The 26,629-nt window shown below is 37.3% G+C and overlaps 1 protein-coding gene across 4 annotated transcripts in view; it reads right to left on the bottom strand.

The window, feature by feature from the left end:
- The window catches only part of LOC126185194 (apolipophorins), a 126,039-nt gene that overhangs the window by 45,561 nt on the left and 53,849 nt on the right, over positions 1 to 26,629 (bottom strand). For all 4 annotated transcript variants that reach the window (XM_049928063.1, XM_049928065.1, XM_049928062.1 and 1 more), the window contains exons 18-29: positions 26,268 to 26,417; positions 24,497 to 24,706; positions 24,221 to 24,295; positions 21,330 to 21,541; positions 19,252 to 19,381; positions 17,583 to 17,746; positions 17,110 to 17,315; positions 16,880 to 17,012; positions 14,384 to 14,628; positions 12,768 to 13,152; positions 5,478 to 5,750; positions 4,748 to 4,904 (exon numbers count right to left, since the gene is read on the bottom strand). In XM_049928063.1, the coding sequence (XP_049784020.1) occupies positions 4,748 to 4,904; positions 5,478 to 5,750; positions 12,768 to 13,152; positions 14,384 to 14,628; positions 16,880 to 17,012; positions 17,110 to 17,315; positions 17,583 to 17,746; positions 19,252 to 19,381; positions 21,330 to 21,541; positions 24,221 to 24,295; positions 24,497 to 24,706; positions 26,268 to 26,417 (2,340 nt within the window). The remainder of the gene's footprint in view (positions 1 to 4,747; positions 4,905 to 5,477; positions 5,751 to 12,767; positions 13,153 to 14,383; positions 14,629 to 16,879; positions 17,013 to 17,109; positions 17,316 to 17,582; positions 17,747 to 19,251; positions 19,382 to 21,329; positions 21,542 to 24,220; positions 24,296 to 24,496; positions 24,707 to 26,267; positions 26,418 to 26,629) is intronic.

The following is a 26,629-nucleotide window of genomic DNA, read 5'->3' as shown; positions in this document are numbered from 1 at the left end:
TCCGGGACTGGGAAGGATCATGAAGCCCTTCAACCAGCTGATTTTGGGCACTTCAGCCACTGGCGGATGTCAGCTTTCCCACTGGTGGAAACCTGGGAAGGGAGGGACCCAAGGGACCTCTTCTGAGTGAGAGGAGCTGAAGAAGTTGGATGCTTCTCCGGCAAAGAAGTGGGGGTGGATGTCCCTGATGGTTAGGGGGCTGTTGCTCCCAAAGTAGGTGGTGCAGGAGTGACAGGGAGGGAATTGCCCCCCCCCCCCCCCCCCACCATCAAGGGGGCAAGTGTAGTCTTCCGGCTCTGAGAGGTGACTGGGGTAGGTGGAGCTGATGGGGCTAAAACAGTTGTAGCGGTGGTGTAAGAGGATGCCAGACAGACAGGATGGAGGCGTTCAAACTTCCGCTTAGCCTTAGTGTAGGTCAGTCGGTCCAGGGCCTTATATTCCATGATTTTCCTCTCTTTCTGTAAAATCCTGCAGTCTGGCAATCAAGGTGAATGATGCTCACTGCAGTTGACACAGATGGGAGGCAGGGCACATGGAGTATTGGGATGTGATGGGCGTCTGCAATCTCGACATGTGAGGCTGGGAGTACAGCGGGAAGACATATGGCCGAACTTAAAGCACTTAAACCACCACATCCGGGGAGAGATATAGGGCTTGTAGCCACAGCGGTAGACCATCACCTGACCTTCTAAGGCAATGTATCACCCTCGAAGGCCAAGATGAAGGTACCAGTGGCAACCTGATTGTCCCTCAGACCCCGATGATTCTCCAGATGAAATGAACACCTCACTGCTCCAAATTGGCGCGCAGCTTGTCATCAGACTGCAAAAGTAGGTCCCTGTGGAATATAATACCCTGTACCATAGTTATGGGGTGTGATGCTAATAGAAACATCCCCCAATCTGTCACAAGCGAGTAATGCCTGTGACTGGCCAGAGGATGCTGTTTTTGTAAAAACTGCCCCAGATCTCATTTTGGACAAGACCTCCACCTCCCTAAACTTATCCTCTAAATGCTCTACAAATAACTCGCACTTCATCATCTTGAAAGACTCCCCATCAGCTCTCATACAAACTAGGTACCAGGGTGAATAGGTCTTGCTGCCATCCTTGGCCTTTCACTCCTCCCATGGTGTGGCCAGGAAGGGGAACGATTTTGGGTCATATGTCTACACACTGAATTGAGGCCCTCGAATGCTTAGAGACTGCTGGCGGCTGACGACCAGCAAGAGAAGATGTGCCATGCTTCATTGCATGTCATCCGCCCTGATTCCACCCACTTCGACCAAGGGCCCTTCCCATGGGCGCCACCCAGCCGCACCTGACAGGATGGCCATTGCCGGGAGTCCCGATGCCCCAGGGAGATATCTACTCCTTGGTATACGTGGGTAAGTCAACAGTGCAGGCATCAGCAGAGTGATCCCTGTGTTGTCAGGGGACTACAACCAACAGAATACATGGCAGCCCCACCACAACAGACTGGCTACCACGCTGGATATCAGGTGTAAAGAAGTCCATGGTCGGCGGCGGCGGCGCAGAAAGCGACACAGCATAGTGGATGGCGGAAACCACACCCAGGAATGTATCCTCGCCCAAGAGATGAAGAACAAGTGGGACTGCAATGCGACGACAAGAAAGGGGGCTAAAGATCTCAACACACGATGGACACGATGCACCATGTAAGTTGCCCTTCCCCAATTGGCTCACTTTTCAGGAAAATTTTGAAATATGGTGGTCAAACACTACAGGGGACCATCACATAAATGCCAAAACGTGTGAGACTCCTTTTAGTCACCTCTTACGACACACAGGAATACCTCGGGCCTATTCTTACCCCTGGGCCTGCAGGGGGTCCAATCAGGAGATTTCTAATATTTGTCATACAAGTGATTTTGTGATGTTTTAGACAGTGAAGGTCACTTGTCAATAACACATTACTGTTACTACTGACATAAAAGGAATTCCATTTGTTATGTATCAGAGAATATATTTTTGCTTTAAGCAAATGGAGAGAATGGAATCAATTTATCAGAAGAGGTGGAAACCTTTGTGAATGTCAGGATGTATAATTTGTTTCAGTTGTGGAACATGGCATCTGGAGTCTAGATGGTGCTCAGCTAAATATACCCAGAAAATTTCACGAACATTTATTCCACAAGTTTGGTTTTATTTTTTGCTAAGATTTTCTTAACAAATGAAGACTTTTTTGTCTGTTAAATAAAGACATAATGTTTACTTACACAGATAATATTCTAGTCAAGATCTCTTTTTAGTACTTGACTCAGGGACCAACAGGTGCTCTGAGCAAATCACGAAGATCATTGCCTCAAAATTTAATTGCAACTAAATTGAAGAAGGGTGAACTTTTATACAAATGTAAAGATAAAACACAATAATAAGAAACTATGTTAAAGAATCATGTGAGATTATGTACTTCACTACAAGGAAAGCAAAATATGTGACAGAAATACAAAGATAGAAGCAGAAAAAAATGGAGAAATCCCATAAAATTACAGGACGCCTCTTGAAGTTTGGGAAAGAAAACAATAAAATTTAAGCATAAGGAACTTTTTGTAACTTTGAGGAGAGCTAGACATCACAGAATAACTATATGTGCACTTGGTAATAAGCCCAACGCTGTGACTGTGCCTCCAAGTGTGTTAAAATTCCGGATGATTACTTAATTTTAGAGCATAAAAAATGTGAAAATAGAGAAAGAGACCAAAGTAAAAGATACACTGCTAAGCAATAAAACTGCCATATACAGTTGTAACTATACTACAGGTGGAGCAAAAATGTGAAAAAGGTCAAAAAGACATTGCTTATGCAAATGATTAGAGAGAGATCAAGATGCCAGTTATGTAATAAATCAGTGTACTCTTTTAAAAACTTAGAGCCACAAGTAAGTATCAGAAATATGAAATTATGCTACACTTCCATTGACATTTAATTCTCCAAAATAAGGTTGGTTGGTTTGAGGAAGGAGACCAGACAGCGTGGTCATCGGTCTCATCGGATTAGGGAAGGATTGGGAAGGAAGTCGGCCGTGCCCTTTCAGAGGAACCATCCCGGCATTTGCCTGGAGTGATTTAGGAAAATCACGGAAAACCTAAATCAGGATGGCCGGACGCGGGATTGAACCGTCGTCCTCCCGAATGCGAGTCCAGTGTCTAACCACTGCGCCACCCCGCTCGGTCCCAAAATAAGGAATTGTGATAATGTTAACAATAAGCAACTGTGTTAATACCAACAGATCCAAAACAACAGACACTACAGAACTAAAAGAATTTTAAGAATGGTGAATGAACCATTAAAATGTATTACATAATTAATAATTACTACAAATGAAACACATAAATTATTCAAGAGATGATGCAGTGGTGGTGCAGCAAAACTATGCTTAATAGTGTACTTCACAGTGTTCAGCCAAGTTGTCATTTCCATTTTATGCACAATATTTTCACAACTGACCCAGTCATCTTCTTGGTTGGTTGGTTGATTTGCTGGAGGGGACCGAACAGCAAGGTCATTGGTCCCATTGGTTTAGGGAAGGAAGTCGGCCATGCCCTTTCAAAGGAGTAATCCCGGCATCTGCCATAAGCAATGTAGGGAAATCATGGAAGGTATGAGCCATTGTGCTCCCGAATACAAGTCCAGTGTGCTCACCACTGCGCCATCTCGCTCGGTGTATTCTTCTTCAGGTGCTCCAAGTTGTGCTGTTAGTTGACTCACTGCCTGGACTCTATAACCAACTCCTTGTGTCTAGTACACATAACAACACAACTCACAGCACTTGAAGAAGATGATTGGGACAATCATCAAAATATTGTGCATAAATTGGAAATGACAACTCATTTGAAAACCTGGAAGTACACTATTAATCAAGCATGCTGAGAAAACATGAGAGATCACAAAAATACACTTGTTTATTGATGACACAGTGATCTTGAGAGCATGTGAAGAACCAGCTGCAGTATGAGAATAAATACTGTAATACACAAAAACTGCAAATGAGTTTAAAAGTGGGGAATGAAAATTGTGAAAGAAAAAGCAGCTGATATAATTATAGTAGTCTAAGAAAGAATTGAAGGAGCATACATTACACCAAAATTAAAAAGACTGAAAATTGTTGAAAGCCTCTGAGACTTGTGACTGAGCTGTCTACTGAATACAATATTAAATTATAAGTTCAATTGAAGAGAACAATCAGGAGGATGATACAGCTACAGTAGGTGATTAATGTGAAACACAGAATTACTAAAGAGATAGGAACAATTTACATGAGAACCATCCCATTCTTATCTTTGAGGTAATGATACAAGAAAAATTAAGCAAAGTCCAGATAAACAAAATGAAGTCCCAGGTAAGCATGAAAGTAGAGATAATACCATGAATAATTTGAGTAAAGTTAGAAATTTGATTTAGATTTTAATTTTGGAGTATGTAGCAGTAATTGAACACTTCTTGTGTATCTATTTCACCTAAAATGATTTGGAGATATAAAAATAGAGACTCAAAGGACCCCCAAGAGTGAGGTTCCAAGTTGAAAATCTTATCAAATATTCAGATAGATCTACTTGGAAAACAAAACCTGACAATTGTGGAATATGCAGAAGGCATTTTCCAAGAGGTGTGACAGATAACATAGAAGATGGACATTCATTATCTGACCCAAGATTTACTAAGCAATGACACTCCAAAGTGTGTATACATTTTTTTGATGCACCTTGTATTTGCTTTCACCTTACCTCCAGCATTACTCCATGTTGTTTCCAGTGTTCGGGGCTCTTCCTTTGGTAAAATAAGATCCCACTTGGTTCTACCCTCCTTCTCATCACCAGCAGCTTCTCCTATGAGTTTAAGGGTGTTCTCATTGTTCCAAATAAGGACATTGCTGACTGTGAACTGTAAAGATAAGTGCATACACTAAGATATGTGGTAAAAATAATTAATAACCTTATTCAGTTACTCTAGCAACTAAAGGAATGTTAATACAGAACTTACATATAAAGATGGTAATTTATGATGACTGATATATGAAGGAATTCAAATAGTCTGCTGTCATAACATAGCTGAACCATCATTTGTTCAGGAAATATTTCTCTAGCATCTTCATTTTATCTAATTTTGATAAGTTACTTACTTAATCCAGCCATTTCTACACATTCTCAGATTGTAGATAAAGTTTTGGAATAATTATAATGGTCTTATAACTTGCACATATGCTACAAAGATATGACCATAATAAACCCAAACTTACAGAAAATTTAGAATTTATTTAATGTAATAATCACTATTACGTCCAATTTTTGCATCACTTATGAAAATTGTGCTAACTGAAGAGACTGGAAGGAGCAGTGCAGAAAGAATGTGACAATATTTCAAGCTAAATTCAGTGAAGTACAATTTGATTGAGAGAATACTCTGGTACATATTTATATCACTTCTTCACAGTAAATTTTAATGTGCATTTCTTACCTCAGGTGCTGATTCAGGTTGAGATGAAAAAGTTCCTATTATGGTGTGTTTTAGCTGTTTCAATTTATCAAAAGGCAAAAGTAATTCCACAGTATTTTCTATCTGCTTCACAGCAACTGGACTGTAACCTCTGTTTATCTTGCCCACAATGTTAGCTCGGTATCCTTGACTACATTCACTATTGAGGTTGTATGTTATGAAAGTTTCATCGATTTCAGAATTAAGCTTGATAACAGATGTTCTGCCACCTAATACTGAACCTTGACCTGAAAACTAATAAAATTGCATGTTCTTGAAAACCCTCATGTCAAACAAATTGATATACAAATATTTTCTCACACTCCTGACTGAGACAAAAGAGGGTTTCTTCATTTTTATTCTCTTTGTCTGTTCATGACTGTGCAAGGAAATCAAACAAAAATAGTTACTACTTTTACTTTATCAAGACATATGTTTAAATAGATAATGTTCATACATAATGAAACTTGGCATTATCGATATTAATTAACTGTGAAACTACATTACTTTTTAATGTTAGTTTAATTGTTTTACTGATTCAATGTTTGTTATGTCACACAATAGCTGTGTTTCAATAATCTTGGTACAACAGTTAATTCAAATACACTTACATATTCCAGAGACTACATTCTTTTAAACATATCTGCAATATTATACACTCTCATATAAAAATCTTTGGTGTTTCCAGTATTTCTCATTCATAATTTTTGTCAGTTACATGCCTTGATTATCAGGGGTAGCTGTCACCAGGTATCATATGTTTAGCTTTTGATTGGACTGCATCTCACGGCACACCAGTACACTACACCATTCTCCACGATTTTGGTTCACATGGAAGAGCCTTCTGCATATACAGGGTGAGTAAGGAGGACAGGCAAATGCTTTGAGAGGTAATAGTATTAGTGATTCTGAACAAAAACTTCATATGGATGTATGCCCTATTCCGAATGGTTTCCGAGATAGAACACATTTAATATCACTTTTTTATGTTTTTCTTGAATAACTCAAAAACCACATCCTCCAGCAAAATGTGTTGCAGTACAAAATTAAACTATATTAAATTTACTACAAAAAAGGTCCTATTCATTTTTTTCTCTAGAACTAATGGTTTGTGCAAAGAGAACGCAAGAATGTTGAAGAACTAACTCAACGTGCATGCGCTGTAGCTTATGTAGTTTTTGTAGGCCAATCTGAGGTAGTTTCCCAACTTGATAGACCACACGTGTCTCACATCAAACTGTTCGCCTCAACTTGCTACCTCAATATGCTACCTCAAATTGGCCAACAAAAACTACGTAAGCTACAGCACATGTGCATTTAGCGAATTTTTCAATATTCTCGCACTCTCTTTGCACAAACCATTAGCTCTAGAGAAAAAAATGAATAGGACCTTTTTTGTAGGAAACTTAATATAGTTTAATTTTGTACTGTGACACGTTTCCGCAGGAGGGTGCGGTTTTCGAGTTATTCAAGAAAAATGTACAAAAGTGGTATTAAATGTGTTCTATCTCGGAAACCATTCGGAATAGGGCATACATCCATATGAAGTTTTTTGTTCAGAATCACTAATAATATCACCCCTCAATGCATGTACCTTTTTTTGTGTTGGCAGAAGAGCCAACACCGTGTTACGAGTGGAGGCCGAAATGCACGCATTTTAGCTCACGCAGGCTGGCGTGAAGAGGGAAGAACTATACTGACGTGAGGTCTGGAACATGACAAGGAATGAGAATTCAGAAAGCAGACATAATTTGTTTGATACTTAACTTTAATCCATTAATGACGAACGTCGCTCTTGATGGTACATGATTCACAATATTTACATTCTGGAAGATAGTAACTGAATAGGGCACCTTGCTAGGTCGTAGCAAATGACGTAGCTGAAGGCTATGCTAAACTGTCGTCTCTGCAAATTGGAGCGTATGTAGACAGGGAACCATCGCTAGCAAAGTCAGCTGTACAACTGGGCGAGTGTTAGGAAGTCACTCTAGACTAGACCTGCCGTGTGGCGGCGCTCGGCGCTGCAATCGCTGATAGTGGCGACACACGGGTCCGACATATACTAGCGGACCACGGCCAATTTAAAGGCTACCACCTAGCAAGTGTGGTGTCTGGTGGTGACACCACACCTTTCCTCCTGACTCACCCTGTATAAGATTCTTTGGTTGAGTGACAAAACCACATACTTCTTATCGAACTGTGAAAAATGTCTTTTGGTCTCAAGAATTTATGGCTTGTTAATCTAACTGAACAGTATTATATGAGGTGTGTTCAAAAAGAACCCAAATTTTTGAAATAGCACATCAGCTGGTGGAGGGATTGTCCTGTGGCTACTGAGCACATGTAGTGGTAGGTTCAGACAAAAAACTGCTGTTTGCTGCTGCCTTTCATTCTGACTGTTAGTAAGTGAGCTATTGCTGAAGTGAGCACACACACACACACACACACACACACACACACACACACACACACACAAGCTGCTTGTCAGATTAGTGCCAAAGTGTCCACAAAAGAACCTAAAGAACAGTGTGTGTGTGTGTGTGTGTGTGTGTGTGTGTGTGTGTGTGTGCGTGTGAAATTTTCCCGAAAAGTTGGCGAAACTTCCACAAAGGCATTGCAATTGCTTAGCCAAGCCTATGGGGAGGACTATATGACTTTTGCACAGTGGTATGAGAGGTTTAAGCATTTTCAACATGGCAGAGTGTTGGACAGTGATTATCCCAAGCCTGGATGACCTTCTGTATAAGCAGAAGATGACCGTGTCAATACAGTTCATGTTGTGATCCACAGAAATCATTGCTTAACACTTAGAGAAATTGCTGGTGGAGTAGGCATCAGAATAAACCTGAACTGTGGGAAAACCAGACTTGGATATTGCATAATGACAATGCACCAGCTCACATATCACGGATATCTAGCAAAATATCACATTCCTGTAATGACCGATCTATCATATTCTCCTGACATAGCCCCAGAAAACTGTTTGCTGTTTTCCAAACTTAAAATCACATTGAAAGAATGTTGTTTCCAAACCATAGAGGAGATTCATGACTATACTACTACATGAAATCTGCATGCCATCCCAGAAAATGTGTTCAAGGAGGCCGTCCAAAAGTGGAAGAAATGACGGGAATGGTGTATTGCCAGCACAGAGACTATTTTGAGGGGCACAGTGGTTAAAATGTTGTGCGATAAGAAATAAAAGTGTTATAGCAAAAGTTTGGTTTCTTTTTTAACACGACTCGTACATATAATTGCAAAAGTCCCATTTTGGAACACTGTTGGTTGCCTTAAAACTGGAAGAAAAATGATTGTCAAGATTACACTTGCATTACAGCTATCATCTGCAAGTTGATTAGATTTGGGATTATCATCTTTGAATGTTTCTGTGCTTCATCTTCCATCAGAAAATCAGGAGTGTATTCATAGTATTCTAACTGCTATTTTCCTAATACATCTGTGCATATAGCTTTAATGGTTCCTTCACTGGTATCTTCTCACGTTTATCTTATTTTGCTTCAAATTCTTCAATGTTTTTACATTTTTTCCATAGTTTTTTCCTTTGTCATATGGCTGCACTTTTTCTGTGATAGTGGATATTTTAACTCTTATTTGATGAAATTTTTAGTCATAAGCTAAATAAATAAATAAAAATTTTAAAAATATGACTAATGGGTGGCACAAATTATTTTGTAGGTTTCCTTTACTGAAATAACACGTTTCATACTGACCGTTCCTGGAAAGCTAGTAGTCGTCTTTCATGCTTCACATTTTGCGTGATAATGTGCCTACGACAATTTGTACTGAAATGTATGAGTATTTTGGAGGTAGCTGGTTCAAATCCTAATGGTGGTAGAAAATTTCAGTATTAACATTTATCCAGCAAGGAGAGGAGAGAGGATGGCATAAGTTCCCGATCACCAAACTATAAGCTGGCCGGAGTGGCCGAGCGGTTCAAGGCGCTACAGTCTGGAACCGCACGACCGCTACGGTCGCAGGTTCGAATCCTGCCTCGGGCATGGATGTGTGTGATGTCCTTAGGTTAGTTAGGTTTAAGTAGTTCTAAGTTCTAGGGGACTTATGACCACAGCAGTTGAGTCCCATAGTGCTCAGAGCCATTTGAACCATTTGAACCAAACTATACACAAATGTCCTGGATTCGATTTTAAATCTCTTTGCAATGCATCACTGAGTCAGCACACGTGACATTCTTGATGGTGATCCATCCATCAGATGGGGATATTAGGCTATGTGTTACCCTAGGTATTCTTTGAGAAGAGTAGACAATGTGCTGACATTGGGTTTCACCCTCTCCCATCTCTCATCATCATACAGCACACTCATGACACCACACATCCATTAGAGCAGGGCTTCACAACATACGTGCTCGCGGAGCAAGCTGTGAGCAGCAAGGTGCGAGCAAGGAGCAGCGGGAGCACGCTACCCCCACTACTGGACCAGAGCGGAGAGTGGGGAGAGTCACATGGGACACACAACAGCTGCCGCCAGTCAATGTAAACCCGTGGCCACCTGCAAGGATATCACTCACGAATTATTACTGCGACAAATGATACAAATAAAAGAGAATGTACACGTGCCACAAAATTTTATTAGCTTACTGTATGCCTCTACATTCGTATTAATTTGTGAACTGTTACACAATGAAAGGTTTCACTGAAGTGTGGGATTCTCGATTATCTTGTACTTTTTGCCCTTTACAATTGTGTCTATGTTCAGAGTAATTGTTCTTGTGCATTATAGGCGCAGCGTGCAGTTTAAATTTCGATCAGACAATGGGTTTCTTAGACGCGTCTTGTTACATTTCATTGCAGAGGACAGTTGTTCACAAACATGCGTGGAACCGGACATTGATATTATTGTAGCCGCCAGTTTGTGCAAACGAGGAAATCTATCCTGAGGGAAGTGTCTGTAGAATTCCAAAATGTTTTTCTTGTTCTGAAATTTGTCTCTGTATTCTCTGTCACACTGCAGGTCAATAATTTCTTGTTGCAGCTCAGGATGAATCTCTTCAATATTCGCTGAATATGGAGAGGAGAACAGATCAGAATCAATTTCTAGTGCTGTCAGATCTTGAAAGTGTTGATCTAATTCTTCCTTAAGGGCAACTAAACTATGTGAATAACGTTCACAGTCTTTGTGAACATCTTGCATGGATGATAATTTAGGAAAATGAGCTAGATGTCCTGTTTCCAGCTGACTCACCCAAAGTGTAAATTTCATTTTAATAGCTCGTATTCGATCTATGAAATAAGTAATTAGCAGATCTTTACCTTGTAGTGAAATGTTCAAAGCATTCAGATGGCTAGTTAAATCTGCTAAGAACGCGAGATCAAATTTCCATGAAGGCTCTTTCAATTCAGGAACACACATGTTATTTATTTCCATGAACATATTTATCTCATCTAATAGGCAAAAAAATCTTTTTAATAATTCGCCACGACTAAGCCAGCGAACCTCACTGTAATAAGGCAGGCTACCATACTGGCTTTCTACATCCTCAAGGAAGCTTTTAAATAGCCTGTGTTGTAGCCCATGCTTTCTTATATAATTGGTTGTACGAACAACAACGCCCATCACATTTCTTAGAGTGATACTCTTTGCACATAAGTTTTCCTGGTGGATCACACAGTGAACGCCCCTTATTTCATTCGGCACGGTCAGTTTTTGCATTTTCTCCTTCAACAGCGCAACGAAACCTGATTTTTTCCCTGTCATCGCTGGTGAACCGTCTGTAGACACTGAAACTAAAGAATTCCACGACAACCTATATTTTCAACACTTTCTTCAACACTACTTAAAATATCACCTCCAGTTGTAATGTTCTTCATGGCTACTACATCGAGGAGCTCGTCCCTCACCTGAAGATCTCTATTAACACCTCTAATAAATGTGGCAAGCTGCGCTGTTCCAGTAATATCAACACTTCTACATCTACATCTACATTTACATCTACATTTATACTCTACATTTATACACTTTTGTCCAGAGCTAGAGAATACGCCATAAGATCTTTGCAGATATTTGCAAGCTGGCTCTGGACGTCGTTTGCCATGTCCTGTATGCGACGCATAATGGTCATGTTAGATAATGGCACAATCCGAAACTGCTCAACTTGAGATGGACACAAATGTTCCGCTGCAACTACCAAACATTCTTTTATTAAATTGCCATCAGTGAAGGGGCGCAGGGATTTTGCTAAAAGCAAAGCAATTTTGTAACTCACTCTGAGAGCTGCCTCAGTTGATTTTTCTTCGTCGTCCAGATCTTCTTCGGATAGCTTCCTTTTCAGTTTAATAAATTCCTATGCACGAACTGGTCCATCACATTTTCCACTTCCGTAGTCTTTCGTGTGGTATGACATATAATGTCACTGCAAATTAAATTTCCTAAAAGAATTCAGCGTTTTGTGACATACTAAACATTTTGCAACACCATCTTTTTCTGTAAAAAGATACAATTCCTCACAATGGGGGTTGAACTGCGAAAGCATGGTTGGGGTTACACAACGGCGACTTGACATGATTCTTAACCAGCGAAGTGACTGTTTGAGCTGATCGTAGTACTTTAAACGTTACACAGTCAGTGCAAATTCAATAGGCACACTGCAGCCCTATTCAAACATGCGCGCGCATATCCCCTCCCTCCCCACCCTGTCTACTCGGCGACCTTGCACCTGCTCGCGAGCACGTGCCTGAGCAGACATGAGTACTCGCGCTCAAAACCGGCCAGTTGAAAGCCCTGCATTAGAGTCACCTACACTCGATGAGGCACACATAAGACACAACACTCATACACTATGAGGAAAAGGTCCCTTTTGTGAAGAAGAGGGAAACACTTTCAGATTAGGCAGCTGCTCCTACCATTTGGAGGTACCAAGCCAACAATACTGTAAGATTTTTCCTTTCTTGTTTGGTAATGCTGGTGCTAAAGGAGATAAAAAGGAAACATTATAGATAACCAGCATGCTGGGTTGTATGTTTGTCCTGCCAATGTTCACTGATGTAAGTGTATGTGCAATCTTAACATGGTTTGCATGTTATAATGGAATATACCATTTTGTCTGGCTGTTCTCTGCATCGAACAAGGTAACATTATGTATTTCAGAAAGTCTATTATTAAATGATACTTCTTCTTAAGTGATCTTGAAAATTCAAAACATTTAAAAAACAATAATCCTATTTTTATTCTGAAACAAAAAATTATCTTCCCTCTGATAAATACATCCACTCATAGCAAGAGGGCTGTACTTACCTGTCCAGAAATTAGTTTTTTCTCTCCTTGTGGAAGTAATTTTCCAGACAAGAACAGTTTCAGATCATGCTTTCCTTCTGTTTCAAACAAAAACTTTGCTTCTCCTTGAAATGAATCTCTTGTTAGACCAGAATCAAGTAAGAAGTCTGTCTTCCACTTTGGCTGACTACTAGAAGCACTCTCACGATCTTCTGCTTGAATGTGAAGACCCAGTTTAGTATCAGCCTGTGTAAGATGTAGTGCTCTTCCAAATTTAAAACCTAAGTATCTTCCAGTTGGAAGTATCAGTTCACCCTGTCCTTCCAGTTTACCATCATCTATTGCTCCAGAAAGGCTTCCTTTGAAGTTCAGTGTTGTTAGCTGATCCAGTAGTCTTAATGTGTTCCTTAAAGTGTAAACATATTGAATGAGTAAACTATAGCACTATAATATCAGAAGGACTCTAATATAGGGATTATTTTGGCAGTTACTCTAGTATGTGCACAGAGAACATTTTTGTTTATAGCTTAATAACGTAAACTAAGGGAGAGACAACCACTCACATATAGCAGATTGATGCATAGAGTGACAAGCAACAAAGAATGTGGTTCACACTAGCTCTTTATCCACCAATAGTATGCATATTCACATACCCAACCACACAGACACCCAAATGCACACTCCTGTGGCTATGGCAAGAATTTGTTGTTATCAACAGATGAAATACTATATCAGATTGCAACACTGAAACAATTTGAGACAAGGTGGTCAATGCCTTTATGGAAAAATGTTTGCAGTTGCCTATGGAACCATGATTGTACTCAGGTGTGCAGCTCTTGATCTGGAGCAAATCGATGGTGATGAATGTCTTTCTTCAGGACTAGAAAAATACACAAATTTCATGGGGAGAGATCAGGACTGTATGGGTGATGTGTAAGAGCTTCCCAGCAAAACTTCCGCAGCATTGTTGAAACAACACTGGCAACATGTGGATCTGTCCTTGCAATTTACCCATATGTTTGGAGCCCTAAAAAAAGACATTTGCCACCACCAACTTGCTTCAGATGAAGAGGTGCATGCCTGGGTACCATCATGGTTCTTTAAGCAACTGCAACCATTTTTCTATGAAGGCATTAACTGTATTATCCCACAGAGGGATAAATATATTAACTGTTATGGTGTTCACTTTTGAAGTAATAAATATCCGTCAGTCTCGTTTTCATTTGACTGCCCCTTATATATGTCTATGCAGTTCCAAAATTCCTCCTCCACACCTTTTCATATCCAGCTATATCAAATTTTCTTATACTAAGGTTTCTACAGATTCAGTTATGAGAATAAGACATCTAAAAATACATGGAATTCAGGTGAAGTAGAACATCCCAAATTTCTCTGAGGAGACACAAGGAGTAGCAGAGAAGAAGACGAAGAATTTAGTGAAATGCAGATAAACACATAGTTAATTTTTTAACTGAAAGCTGTTGTGAAGATTATACTAAATTATTTCACTTTCATTCAAGGTAAAATGCTCCTACAAACAAAATTCTTTTTTACATGATTATTTACTGTAATTTGCTGTCGTTATTATTGTGAACAACAAAAATCTGATATAAAACTGAATTATATATAAGACTTACTTTGAGTCAATTGATTTTTCTTTAACATCATTCTCAGTCTTAAAATGCAACTGTTTTGATTGATCTCTATCAGCATCCCAGTACAAATCAATTGCTGCAGAACGCTGTGATCCAGACAGTGTAAGATCTCCAGTTGCTTTAATTTTACGGTGCAGTTTTGGTACATCAATCTGCAGAGTGCCAGTTCCAACTCCATTGTTGTATTTGAAAGTTACAGTTCCATCCAGGTAGTTTTTCACAAACAGCTATAATTAGCAGGATATATATATTAGTATATTATGTGTAACAGTAAGCATCTAACTACTATATTGTTACTATGATCACGTAACATATGAAACTCATATTTTGCTTCAACTGCTACAAAGTTCCATTCAAAATGAGAAGTGTTTCTGGTTCTGCAAAGACAAGCATACAATTACTGATAATCACCCTGCCAAGAAGTGAGGTGCTCTCAGTATCTGTAAATTTGACTGTATCTTTGTTTGTAATTTACGTTTGTGAATAGTTCCAAAATTCCTCCTCCACTACCTTGCCATATCCAGCTATACCAAATTTTCTTGTTCCAGAATCATATATTTATGATTTTCCTGTAAGTTTTTGTTTTCCAAGTTATAACCACATCATATTCCCAATATTTCCAGTTTTACTCATACACAGGCTGAAGTCTGGTGTATGCAATGGAAGCCACAGAATGTTTCCAAACCTATATGAAATACTTGTTCTCCAAATTTGCAACAACATTTTGTTAGCTTAATGTTTTTTTCCCCCTACTGAAAATTCTCACTGAAGCTGTTGTGTCATCCAAACAAGACACAGCCAGGGCAAAGCACGACAGATGCAAAGATGCGAGCTGGTGCCAGTGCCATAGAGAATCGCCACTAACACGAGTTCCACCAGCACCACAGGCAATGCTGAGGATGAAGATATCAACTTCACCTCGGCCAACTGCTGGCCGAGTAAAATCTGCCAATGACCGGACGACAACAGACAGAAGCCTACTCGAAAACACAAGAGCAGCTCTTGCACACTTGGTTATAGATCATCATCCAGGGCTGTCTTAGACAGGAAATGTTGTTTATTGAACTCTCAGAAGTGAACAGACAGTTCTTGTGAATTGCATTTGCTGTGTACAATGAACTTTACCTATGATTATTTGCACTTAGCCACTGTGGGCGTTTTTTGTGTTGTATTACATGCAGTGTTGCAGATTTCACTATCTGACAAGTCACAAAGATAAGTAAACATTTTTAGCTCATTTCTGTGACTTTGTTACTAATTTTTTGGAATGTTGTAGAACCTTCATTCTCCTATCCTGTTACTTGACCCTGGGGCATAGCTGTGTAATTGTAGTAGGGAGAAATTGTCTCAGCAGTGTACTGCACCAGAAGCCGTTCCACAAACTCGGCCTACCATAACAACAGTGGCAACTCGGCCTCCACAGCAGTAGCAACAAGGCCTTTACAAAACAGGTGACAAGGTTTTACAAAACTGGCGATGATGGTTTACCAAAGAAGCTTCTTGAACATTTGTAGTAACAGCTTTGTATGTATTAAAACGCTGCATTTCAACTATAGTAGTGCTTGTATTTCAGCTATAGTAGTGGTTCCCTGAACTCCTTCAATACTGCCTTTGAAAATGTACTATAGTTCATTAATTTCTCTGACATCTATATCTTGGAATCAAAGATCATATTTCCATTCAGCCACATGATTTAAATTTTCTGGGGAGTTATCACTTATTCAGTTGCTGTGTTGGTCCTTCAGCAAAGCTATGGTTGTTTCCTTCTTCATTCTTGCCAACTCTAAGCCTGTTGCCCTTCTTTAAGGACCTTGGTATCAATGAAACATTGTAACCTAAATAACCTAGAAACTGCTTATCAATAATAATTTAAAAACAGTGTTACAGACAATGTTAAAAGTATTCTTGTTGCCGCAACAGAACAGAAACCAAACTATGAATCAAGGTTTGTTATGATTATGTATTATATCTACTATAAATTAGAAAATACATGAAAATGTAGAATATAAAATCTAATACTGCGAAGAAGCATGGAAAATTACTCATACCTATATATAGAACAAAAGAAGATGTGTTGCATGAGGAAATAAACATTCAGATACAGGTTATTATACTCCAGTAACACATATTTAAAAATACATCAGTGATATAATTTACTCTCCTAAATTTCACCAATAATGATACAAAAATACATGAAAACAATACAGAGGAAAGCATACAGAAAATGAAAGCTGTTTTTTATGCAACTAAAGAAGAGGTGAACTGGACCTATTATTCAATAACCCATTAACAGAGTAAGAAAAATCCCAATAAACTTAGTGTAATCATCAGATGCTTCATTAATAATTTACTTTCACTGACATAACTCTTTCTTATTATTTCATGTAATGCAGTCAGCTACTATTAATGGTATTCTGACTTATCTAAAAACATCCTGAAAATATCTTTTGTCTTATACTCTGTCATAATTTTAATTACCTTAGCATTGCCACTTGGATTTCCAGAACCTCTATTGAGTTTGTAAACAATTTCAAAGGAATCTTCTCCTTCACTTGACAGTTTAACATGTGCATTTATAGTTTGAGCATCTGTTGTGAATTCTGTGAATAATCTATAAACAAACAGAAAAATAAATTTGAAATAGTAGTGAAGTTATAAATACAAATCTTTTTCCACTTCTTGTACAGTTCAATGACTGAAATACAAACCTGACTGAAGTTTTTCCTTCAATCTTCAAGGTGCTTTCAGCTTTCAAGGAAGTGTGATATTCATCTTCAGTTGCAGACTTGATATCAACCTGGAGCTCATATTTTTTTCCTGATAGCACTATTAGTGTGTTTAGGAATACAGAATCATCCTTGGGCTTCACTTCACGAGAACTTTCAATCCGGATACTATTGTCAAGAATTTTTGCCTGTAATAAATGAAGTAGAGAGGATGAAATTTTTCTTTCTACATACTGAGAACATCCTGATTTACATAAATTCAAATCATTAACTTAAATCCTGACTACCTCCAAAGACAACTGAAAGCCTTGAAATTGGCTTTTTTTAAAAATATTGTTTAATTTTTTGAAGAAGCAATTTTTCATGTAATAAAATGTATCTCAGTAGTGGTCATTTGAAAATAATGTTTCATATCCACATGAAAAGTGCAATGAATTAGTGAAAATTTTACTTACTGAAAATTTTAATTCGTAATCATCAGGGGCTTTTATGTCTCTTTTAGCAACCAAACTGGAGCTCAGCTCTAGTGCATCATACCCAAGTTTCAGGTCATACTCAAGATGCCTGGGCTTAGAACTGATTTCAAATTTTCCAAGAATTTCATGTCCAGTACCTATGACTGCAGTGAAAATAAAACCATTGCATTAGTAATTCTGTGGATCTACTTAAGTTAAAAATGTATTGGATGGATGAGAACAAAATTTAGACATTTACAAAAGCTGTATTTCTCAGACTAAGAGAATCACTGGTGTTGAATGTGCCAGTCTCTCTCTCTCTCTCTCTCTCTCTCTCTCTCTCTCTCTCTCTCTCTCTCTAAACTGTCTGTCTGATCAAGTTCTTTTTTTCTGATGCTATAACTCTACCCATCATGAAGCATTCAGTATCATTAAATTAATTTACACAACCTACAGAAAGAAGCAAAGAGCTAATTACAACCATATTTGGAATACTGACAGCTGTTTTACCAATTTCAAAGTATGTTTATATTTCAATGTTTATTCTAACCATGCAGCTTGTATCTGTATTCTGCAAAGGTCATTTTTACTTTGTACTTTATCTGCTGATATAATGTGGAATATATGTAAAAGCCCAGTATTTTCAGGATATTCCAGACCAGTGGTAGAAATCTGCATTAGTAAAACTGATACAATAAATAATAATTATCCCAAACACAAACTAAAAAGATGTAAATGTTGTAGCCATGGAGCAGCTATGCAAAACAGACTGGTATGACTCTGTGTAAAAGACTACCCCAAACTAATTATTATAGTATGCATCTCATTTTCAGTACAAACAGATGGTAGCAGTAACTGTGCAAAAAAAGTTCTAATAAAGTTCTTACTAATTACACAGTAATAAAAGTGGTGTACTGTCACTTCACTGATGCTGAAAAGGTATTATAATGAAATTTTTGACTATCATGATGCAAACCAAATTTTTATAGTGGAATAAAATATACATTCAAAGGAGGTGATAATCATGAGGTAATACAATAATGGAAGGACAGTAAATCATTCGCATAAAGAAACACCTGTATAACTGATTGTTAAGCAAGCAATATGACATAGCATAACAATGTGACGAAATCAAAAAGGTAACTGTAGTTTGTATTAACAACAAAAATTGTTATTTCTAAGACTGAAATGGTGAAATATAGAGTGGTGTTAGTGTGGAAAGTATATTAGAGATGGTACAGGTGGCAAATCAGCTATACTCTGCAGAAACTGTTAAAAACTTGAAAGAAACTGATATAAGAGAAAATCTGAAAGAATTTCTCTCTTAGAGAAGAGGTGAATGAGCATGCTGATAGCATTTTAGATATGTTTTGCAGGACTATTAAGAACACATTTTGGTTGTATCTGATGAATGTTTAACATATCAAACAGATAAAAGTTCTGGTCCACGCCAAATTAATATTAGAGTTTAATTCTTCTCCAATATTGTGGTACTTAGAGGCATAGTACAAGCTCAGATAGTCTTTAGAAATTCAGTACAGGCATACAATGAGAAGTACATATCAACAAATAAAAAATTACTTCAGATTTAATTACTAATGGTTTGACAACAGTACTGAAGATAATCAAACAGTTATGGTGCTATTTACTTTGCTTAACTCTTCCTTACCTTTCCCTGATGTTTCTAGGTTGAACTTGTCCAGGGTCTCATATTTGCCTTTAATGAAATGTTCAATAATGATCCTTGATCTATCACTCTTCAGATCTCTTCCAGAAGCTAATATAATCTTGCTGTCACTCTGAAAATTTTAAAATAATATAAATGCTGACACAATCAGTTCTGTGCATTTTATGGTGCTGGAAAACTTATTGTGGTTGAAACAACATTTTTAGTGCACACTATGACAAAGAGAGACATTTTGTATGCAGTGGTTCTAACTTTTGTTGAGTTTTCTATATTTTTTATAAACTATACAGACAAAGAACCAATTGTTTAAATTGTTTTTCATATCCAGCTGGATAACATTACTAGAGTTACATTTTGCAAGTACATAACATAGGAGCAAAGGAGACAACTCACTGAATAACAGAGGCATTGAGTCATCAAAAAGCACACGGACAAGACTGAAAACTTAACTATCTTTTTAACGAGTTCTCTCTCACTCTCTGTCTGTCTCTGTCTCTCTCTCTCGCTTTCTCTCTCTCTCTCCCTCCCCTCCTCCTTCTTTGTATCTACCTGTACAGCAACACTGCACCATTCTACATCTACATCTACATATATTCTCCACTAGCCACCAAGTGGTGTGTGGCGGAGGGAACAATTCATGCCAAAGTCATATTTCCCCCCATTTGTTCCACTCGTGGATTGCACGAAGGAAAAACGACTGTCTGAACGCCTCAGTACGAGCTCTTATTTCCCATATCTTTGAATGATGATCATTACACAATTTGAAAGTTGGTGGTAATAATATATGCTCTACATCCTCGGCGAAGATTGGATTTCGGAATTTAGTGAGCAGCTCCTTCTGTTTAGTGCATCGTATATCTGCAAGTGTGTCCCACTCCAACCTTTCTATGAGATTTGTAATGCTCTTGCGATGGGTAAATGTACCAGTCATGAATCTTGCCGCTCTTCTTTGGACCTTCTCAATCTCTTGAATCAGACCCAACTGGTAAGGGTCCCATACAGATGAACAGTACTCTAAGACTGGACGAACTAATGTATTGTAAGCTATTTCCTTTGTTGAAGGACTGCATCGCTTCAGGATTCTACCAATAAACTGCAATCTAGAGTTTGCCTTACCCGTTACTTGTGTAATCTGATCATTCCATTTGAGTTCATTTCGAATAGTCACACCCAGATACTTCACTGATGTTACCGCTTCCAAAGACTGATCATTTATTTTGTACTCATACATTAATGGGGATTTTCACCTTGTTATACACAGTAGGTTGCACTTACTAATATTGAGAGATAACTGCCAGTCATTACACCACACATTTATTTTCTGCAAATCCTCATTGATTTGTTCACAACTTTTGTGTGATACTACTTTCCTGTAGACTACAGCATCATTGGCAAACAGTCTAAGGCCGCTGTCAATACCATCAACCAGATTGTTTATGTAAATCATAAAAAGCAGAGGACCTATTACGGTGTCCTAGAGCACACCTAAAGTTACTCTTGTTTCTGTTGACGTTACCCCATTCAGGATGACATACTGCTCCCTGTCTGTTAGAAAACTTTCTATCCAACCACTTATGTCATTGGATAGACCGTAAGCACGCACTTTTTGTAGGAAGCGACACTGCGGAACTGAGTTGAACACCTTTCAAAAGTCGAGAAATATGGCATCAACCTGGGAGCCGGTATCTAGAGCCTGTTGTATATCATGCACAAAGAGGGCCAGCTGTGTTTCGCATGACCGCTGTTTCCTAAAACCGTGCTGGTTTCTGCGGATGAGCTTCTCAGAGTCAACTGTACCATTGTACCATATGTATGTGTGTGTACCCTGTATTTTCCTTCATGACGGGATCTATGAAATATGATGGATGAATGAATGAATATCTGATGATGGAAACAGACAAAATTTCTCAGCTGAAGAAATATAACAATTTCAAAATTGCAAAGTCCTAATGTAAAAATCTTTTTCAGAAAAAGTACTAAGGTACTGGTAGCGATTATGTTGACAGAACATTATTACACAGTACTTAAATTCATTCATAAGGAATTCATTCTGTACTTACTGAATCATCTCCTCTTTTGTTAATTAGTTGGAAACCATAACCATAGTCAGGGTACTGTGGAGAAGTAACTTCAAGAGCAATATCTATGCTTCTTGGTTCAGCATAATTCAGATGGCCATTAACATTAAGTTCATTTTTGTCCACTGAAAGTTTCAGGTCAAAAGCATAATTCCTTGGAGTAATATCCAGATACCCATTGATAGCGTATGTTCCTGCAATGAAAAATATTTGTACCTGCAGTTAATTGAGGTGACATCACACAAAATACAAAGAATGTCATAAGCTACATATATGAAATTTACATCAACAAGCAGGGCCTTTATCCCAAAACATTTACTCAGGCTGTACTAGATAATAACTTACTGATCATACTTCCATACGTGATAATGCTGAATGGACATGGAAAACCAATAATAGAAACAAAGAATTCCAGTGAGATTTGTTAATTACTGTTTATCTCTCTCTATTTACAGAATGTAATGAATGAATGGATTGAAGTCACTTAGCAACTGTATAATAAATGTATTGTTGCTATCAATGACAGTGGCAAAAGGACTAATTTCGAAACAATATGGTTGGAAATACATCCAGTACTCATGAAATGCCTCATAGTTACAGTTTTATGAACTGTGAAAAGTATCGCAGCAACCCATGATAGCTTCACAGAACACTGAATTTATGGTAGTAACATAGTGGTATGAAACTTTAATCATCACTAGTATTTGGGGCATAACCAGTAAAAGTGTGAGGTAATAAATTTGTCTTCTTACTATCCTCTTCAATAAATGTATACTTACATCTGTGTGTGTGTGTGTGTGTGTGTGTGTGTGTGTGTTGTGTGTGTGTGTGTGTGTGTGTGTGTGTGTGTGTGTGTGTGTGTTTATTTTGAAGAATAACTTGTGCACCTGAAAATTCAGGTCAATAATATGCATACCAAAGTTTTCTTTTTTCATGAACTCAAAATAATATTTAAAAATATTTACATTTTACTGGATATGGTACCTAAAACATCTCATCTGAACCTTTTTTATTTGAACAGTGGTAATCTGAGCTATGATATCAAACATATTGCTTATATATAATTAACTGAAGAACTGTTTCTACAGAAATTGAAATTTAAAAAGGTGAAACCATTATTCAAAAGTGGTAACAGGCATAAAGATGAAAAATATTTTATCAGCATTCTCCAAAGTATCAGAGAGATTAATGAAGCAGTGGGTCACTAACTATTTAACTACAGAACTGTAATCAATACGAATTTTGACCAGGACGAAACAAATAAATGCTTTTAATGGATTACATTGATGAAACAATGATAATTCTACAAAAGTAATGAATAAGTGGTAGGACTCATTTTAGAGCTCTCCAAAGCATTAAATACTGTTTATTATGCAATTATTTTAGACAAACTGGAAGTACATGAAATCTAAGGGGTAGGAAAAGTGTGGCTTGAATCATTCACATGTATAATATGTAGGTTATGAAATGTGCATCAGTTACATCCAGTCATAATTACCAATTGGTACTCAATGAAAAACACTAGTTAAAATTTGTGTACTACAATGCAGTGTGCTTCATCCTTTACTATTACCCAATTACATAGGCAACATACACACCCACAACAGTGTAACTATAATTCATGTTGTTCGTAGATTATTTAATAATAGTGAGCAACATAGGTGAAGCTTTGTATAAACTTACTGATGAATACCAGTTAATGGGAATGAAATAATTACACACAGACTGGAAAATTGCAAACCTAGATATGATGTTCAGTGGGTCAGATTTTGCAATAGCGCATACCATGAAACTGGTGAGAATGCATGTTGACCAGAAAATACATTGAGAATAGTATATAATTAAACCTTCACAGACAATTCAGTCTGCTTTGCTTCAATAAGGTTTTCAAATGTCTGCACAGCAGATTATGTCAGACTGAAATAATTTAGGTATTCAGATCTCTGCATCATGGAAGATGTCAGAATGGAATACTTTAAGTACTATTGGATTAGTTACAAAACCAAGTTTCATTTAAAATAAATATTTAAATTACAGAAGTGCAAAAAGTGTGTTTATGGTCACAGTCTACCTTGGTGACTTGCAAATAAATATTTATTACCATTGCTACACTACATGTAACTGTACAAGCTTTCACATAGAATGTGTAAAAAGAACACAATCTCAAAAAGTGTGTGATCCACAACAAATGTTACTTTAGAATGAATTGTTATCATACCTCAAGAGGTTGGAACATGAAATGAAATTGAGAGTAGAATTAAAAATAACTCTACTTAGGAGTTTTTTTATTGTTTTGCAAATCCATTTGTGTATGCTGCAACTGTATGTGGTCAGTCAGACAAAAAAGAGTAGCAATATTCTGTCTGTAGTTTTGGTCGGAAAAATGAAGATAAAAGTGTAAGATCATGATGACAATGAAGTTATTATGAATGGATCAATTAAGTATATGTATTGTGTGTGAATGTTTCTAGACCAGCTACAATAGTAACTGAGTATCTAATTTATTTATGGTTAAGTGATTAGAGCTGTGTATGACATGTACTTTGATGTGTCCCACACCACTGTTGAAAACAGTCAATGGACAAATAAATAATGAAAATAAAGAAGGGAGAGCAGAAGAAGCTAAAATGACAAAATGCAGCAAGATGACATATTGAAATATGAGAAGAAAAACTAATGATGCGGCAGTCAGGAACAAACAGTTGTAAACATGTAATGACATTAAATACTATAAGACCTTACTAAATTTTAAACATTCATCTGAAAAATCAGCAATATTCTGCTTTTAATTTTGGGATTGGAATTTCCTTGTTAATTAACAGAACATTAGCCTCAATAAAATTAAAGAAATTGCTGGCAGATGAAATACTTACCCTTCGGTGTCTTCAGGGCCAGATCTTGGAATGTATATTTATTCTTGCCATAATCCCTTTCAACCACAATTGCTCCTGAAAATAAAATAAAAGCATACTTGGTTCAGAGGAACTTTTGTAAGATACTTACTTGAACGAAAATGTTGAATTTTGTTAGCGTTACATTAAATTTGAAAGATCAGAAAATACATTAAGGTGTGGTTTTGGTCAAAAGTAATGTTACTAACAGTATTCCCTGGTGCAAAATCAACAAAATAATAATTCGATTTTACATACCATCAACAGTAATTCCTTCTGGTGTCTTATGTGCCTTTTTAACTTTTACATTATTTTCCTTAGAAGGAGCCTTATATTCAAGGACTGGTTTGTATACTTGGCGATTTGGATTGCCAGAAATTTTAACACCACCCTTGACTGAATATTCATCTGCATCAATAACAAGTTTGGCTGACACTGACTTTTCATTGTTATCATCTATTAAGAGACCTGTAGAATAAGAAGGCTACTTTAATGAGAGTTTTTTTACAATAGTATCAAATCAGTACATTTCATAAAGTATTAGCAACTTTTTTATGTGTGCTTTCTTGCCTCACTTCAGATAAACTACTTCATATTGCTCTATGTCAGCAGCTACATATTATCAAATTACTGAAAATTCACAAAGTACACACAGTTAAATACATCAGTTCTAGAACACAACTGAGGCATTTGGGCAAGCTATAAAACTTCAACCATATCATAGTAAGGTTAACTGAGGAAGACAGTGAGACAATGGTCATATGTACTTTCTTATAAACTACAGGAAAACACCAAGCACGATGAAACCAACAGCAAATAAATTAGGGGTAAAGGAGACAGTTCACGAAGTAGTATAAAAGATGAGTTGTTGACAGGCACATAAAAAAGAATGATAACATTGTCTTTTTTATTTGTGTGTGTGTGTGTGTGTGTGTGTGTGTGTGTGTGTGTGTGAGAGAGAGAGAGAGAGAGAGAGAGAGAGAGAGAGAGAGAGAGACAGAGAGAGAGAATGTTTTCTCCTTTACATCCTCCTTTACACCTAATTTCTTTACATTCTACCAGAACTTTTCTATTATATTTGAAAACAACAATAAAGTATTTTTAAGTTGCTTCAGCTATTATTTCGGCAAGTATTTGAAATAATTTGTGTGATTAAAAGTGAATAACAGTCTAGAAGACTGAGCTTTAGGTCAGTGGCTTTTGAAAACTAATGTATCCTACGAAAAATGATCTTAAATAATAACTGACTGTAAGATGATTTTGATAGCAGAAAACATGCTGCGGCACTCCATGTGGAACACTCCTACATAGTTTCTCATAACAGTTAACTTTTTTAGTCTAAATACTTTCTTACTGTATGAAAGACAAACCAATGAATATGTGTCATTTATTGTCCATTCTTCATACATCATCTGAAGTGCACATAGTTAGTATGTCCTAGAGAAGTTGGAAAAAGCATATATTTTACCCAAGACTGCTGACATCTAGATCAAACATAATAATATTTTGAGAATATACCCATAGCCGGTGTGTAATATAGGTAAAGCATGTAAAACTAAGGCCAAAACTTCAATATTTGTGTTTTGAAAGCAAGTTAGTCTTAGAAGTTATTTGGAACTTCAAATGGCTTGCATACCACTCAATTGAAAGCTTTGCTATTACTGGCTGCACAGACTAGGTCAATATCAGAGGAAAGACGTTTCCTTCAACATGACAATATCCCATAAAAGACTGTGTAGAGTGCTATTGGAAAAAAGAACTATAATATGATACTCATCTACTTCAATGACATCAACTTGAAATTTGGGCAGAAATTCTAGTATGTGTGCCAATGACAGTTTTATTTCATTGCAAAAGTGAATGCATCATCTTTCAAGACAAATGCACTAATTATTCCAAAGTAAGTATTTAACAAAAAAAATCATTAAAAAATCTCATTATTTCTCCGTCCAATAATGACTCTAACTTCTCAACCCACAAAAATTATAATAGTAAGAACACATGAACCACAAAAAACAACACATTTTACCTTCAGCAACAACTTCTTTCCATGCAGATTTCAGAGTTGCTGTGACTCCTTGATGAGGTTTTTCTTTTCTTTCAACTAGCAACAACACTTTACGATCAGCACCAGAGCCAGGTGTATCAAAGAGAACTTCAGCAGATTTAAATGCTGACCCTGAAAATTAAATTCAAAGATAAATACTCAAATTAAATGCCATACTTTTTCTGAGGGCCTCAAATCCAGTTATTTATTTCATATCTGATCAGCAGCATATTTTTACTATCAGTATTCACAATGAAGACTATTAACAATATTTATGTGATATAGCATTTTGTAAATCTTTTCTTATTGATAAAATTTTGCAGTAAATATCTGAATTGTGGACA

Source organism: Schistocerca cancellata, chromosome 4, assembly GCF_023864275.1.
Source record: "Schistocerca cancellata isolate TAMUIC-IGC-003103 chromosome 4, iqSchCanc2.1, whole genome shotgun sequence".
Classification (NCBI taxonomy): domain Eukaryota; kingdom Metazoa; phylum Arthropoda; class Insecta; order Orthoptera; family Acrididae; genus Schistocerca; species Schistocerca cancellata.
Note: the sequence above shows the minus strand (reverse complement) of the source record. Positions and strands in the feature narration are given on the sequence as shown.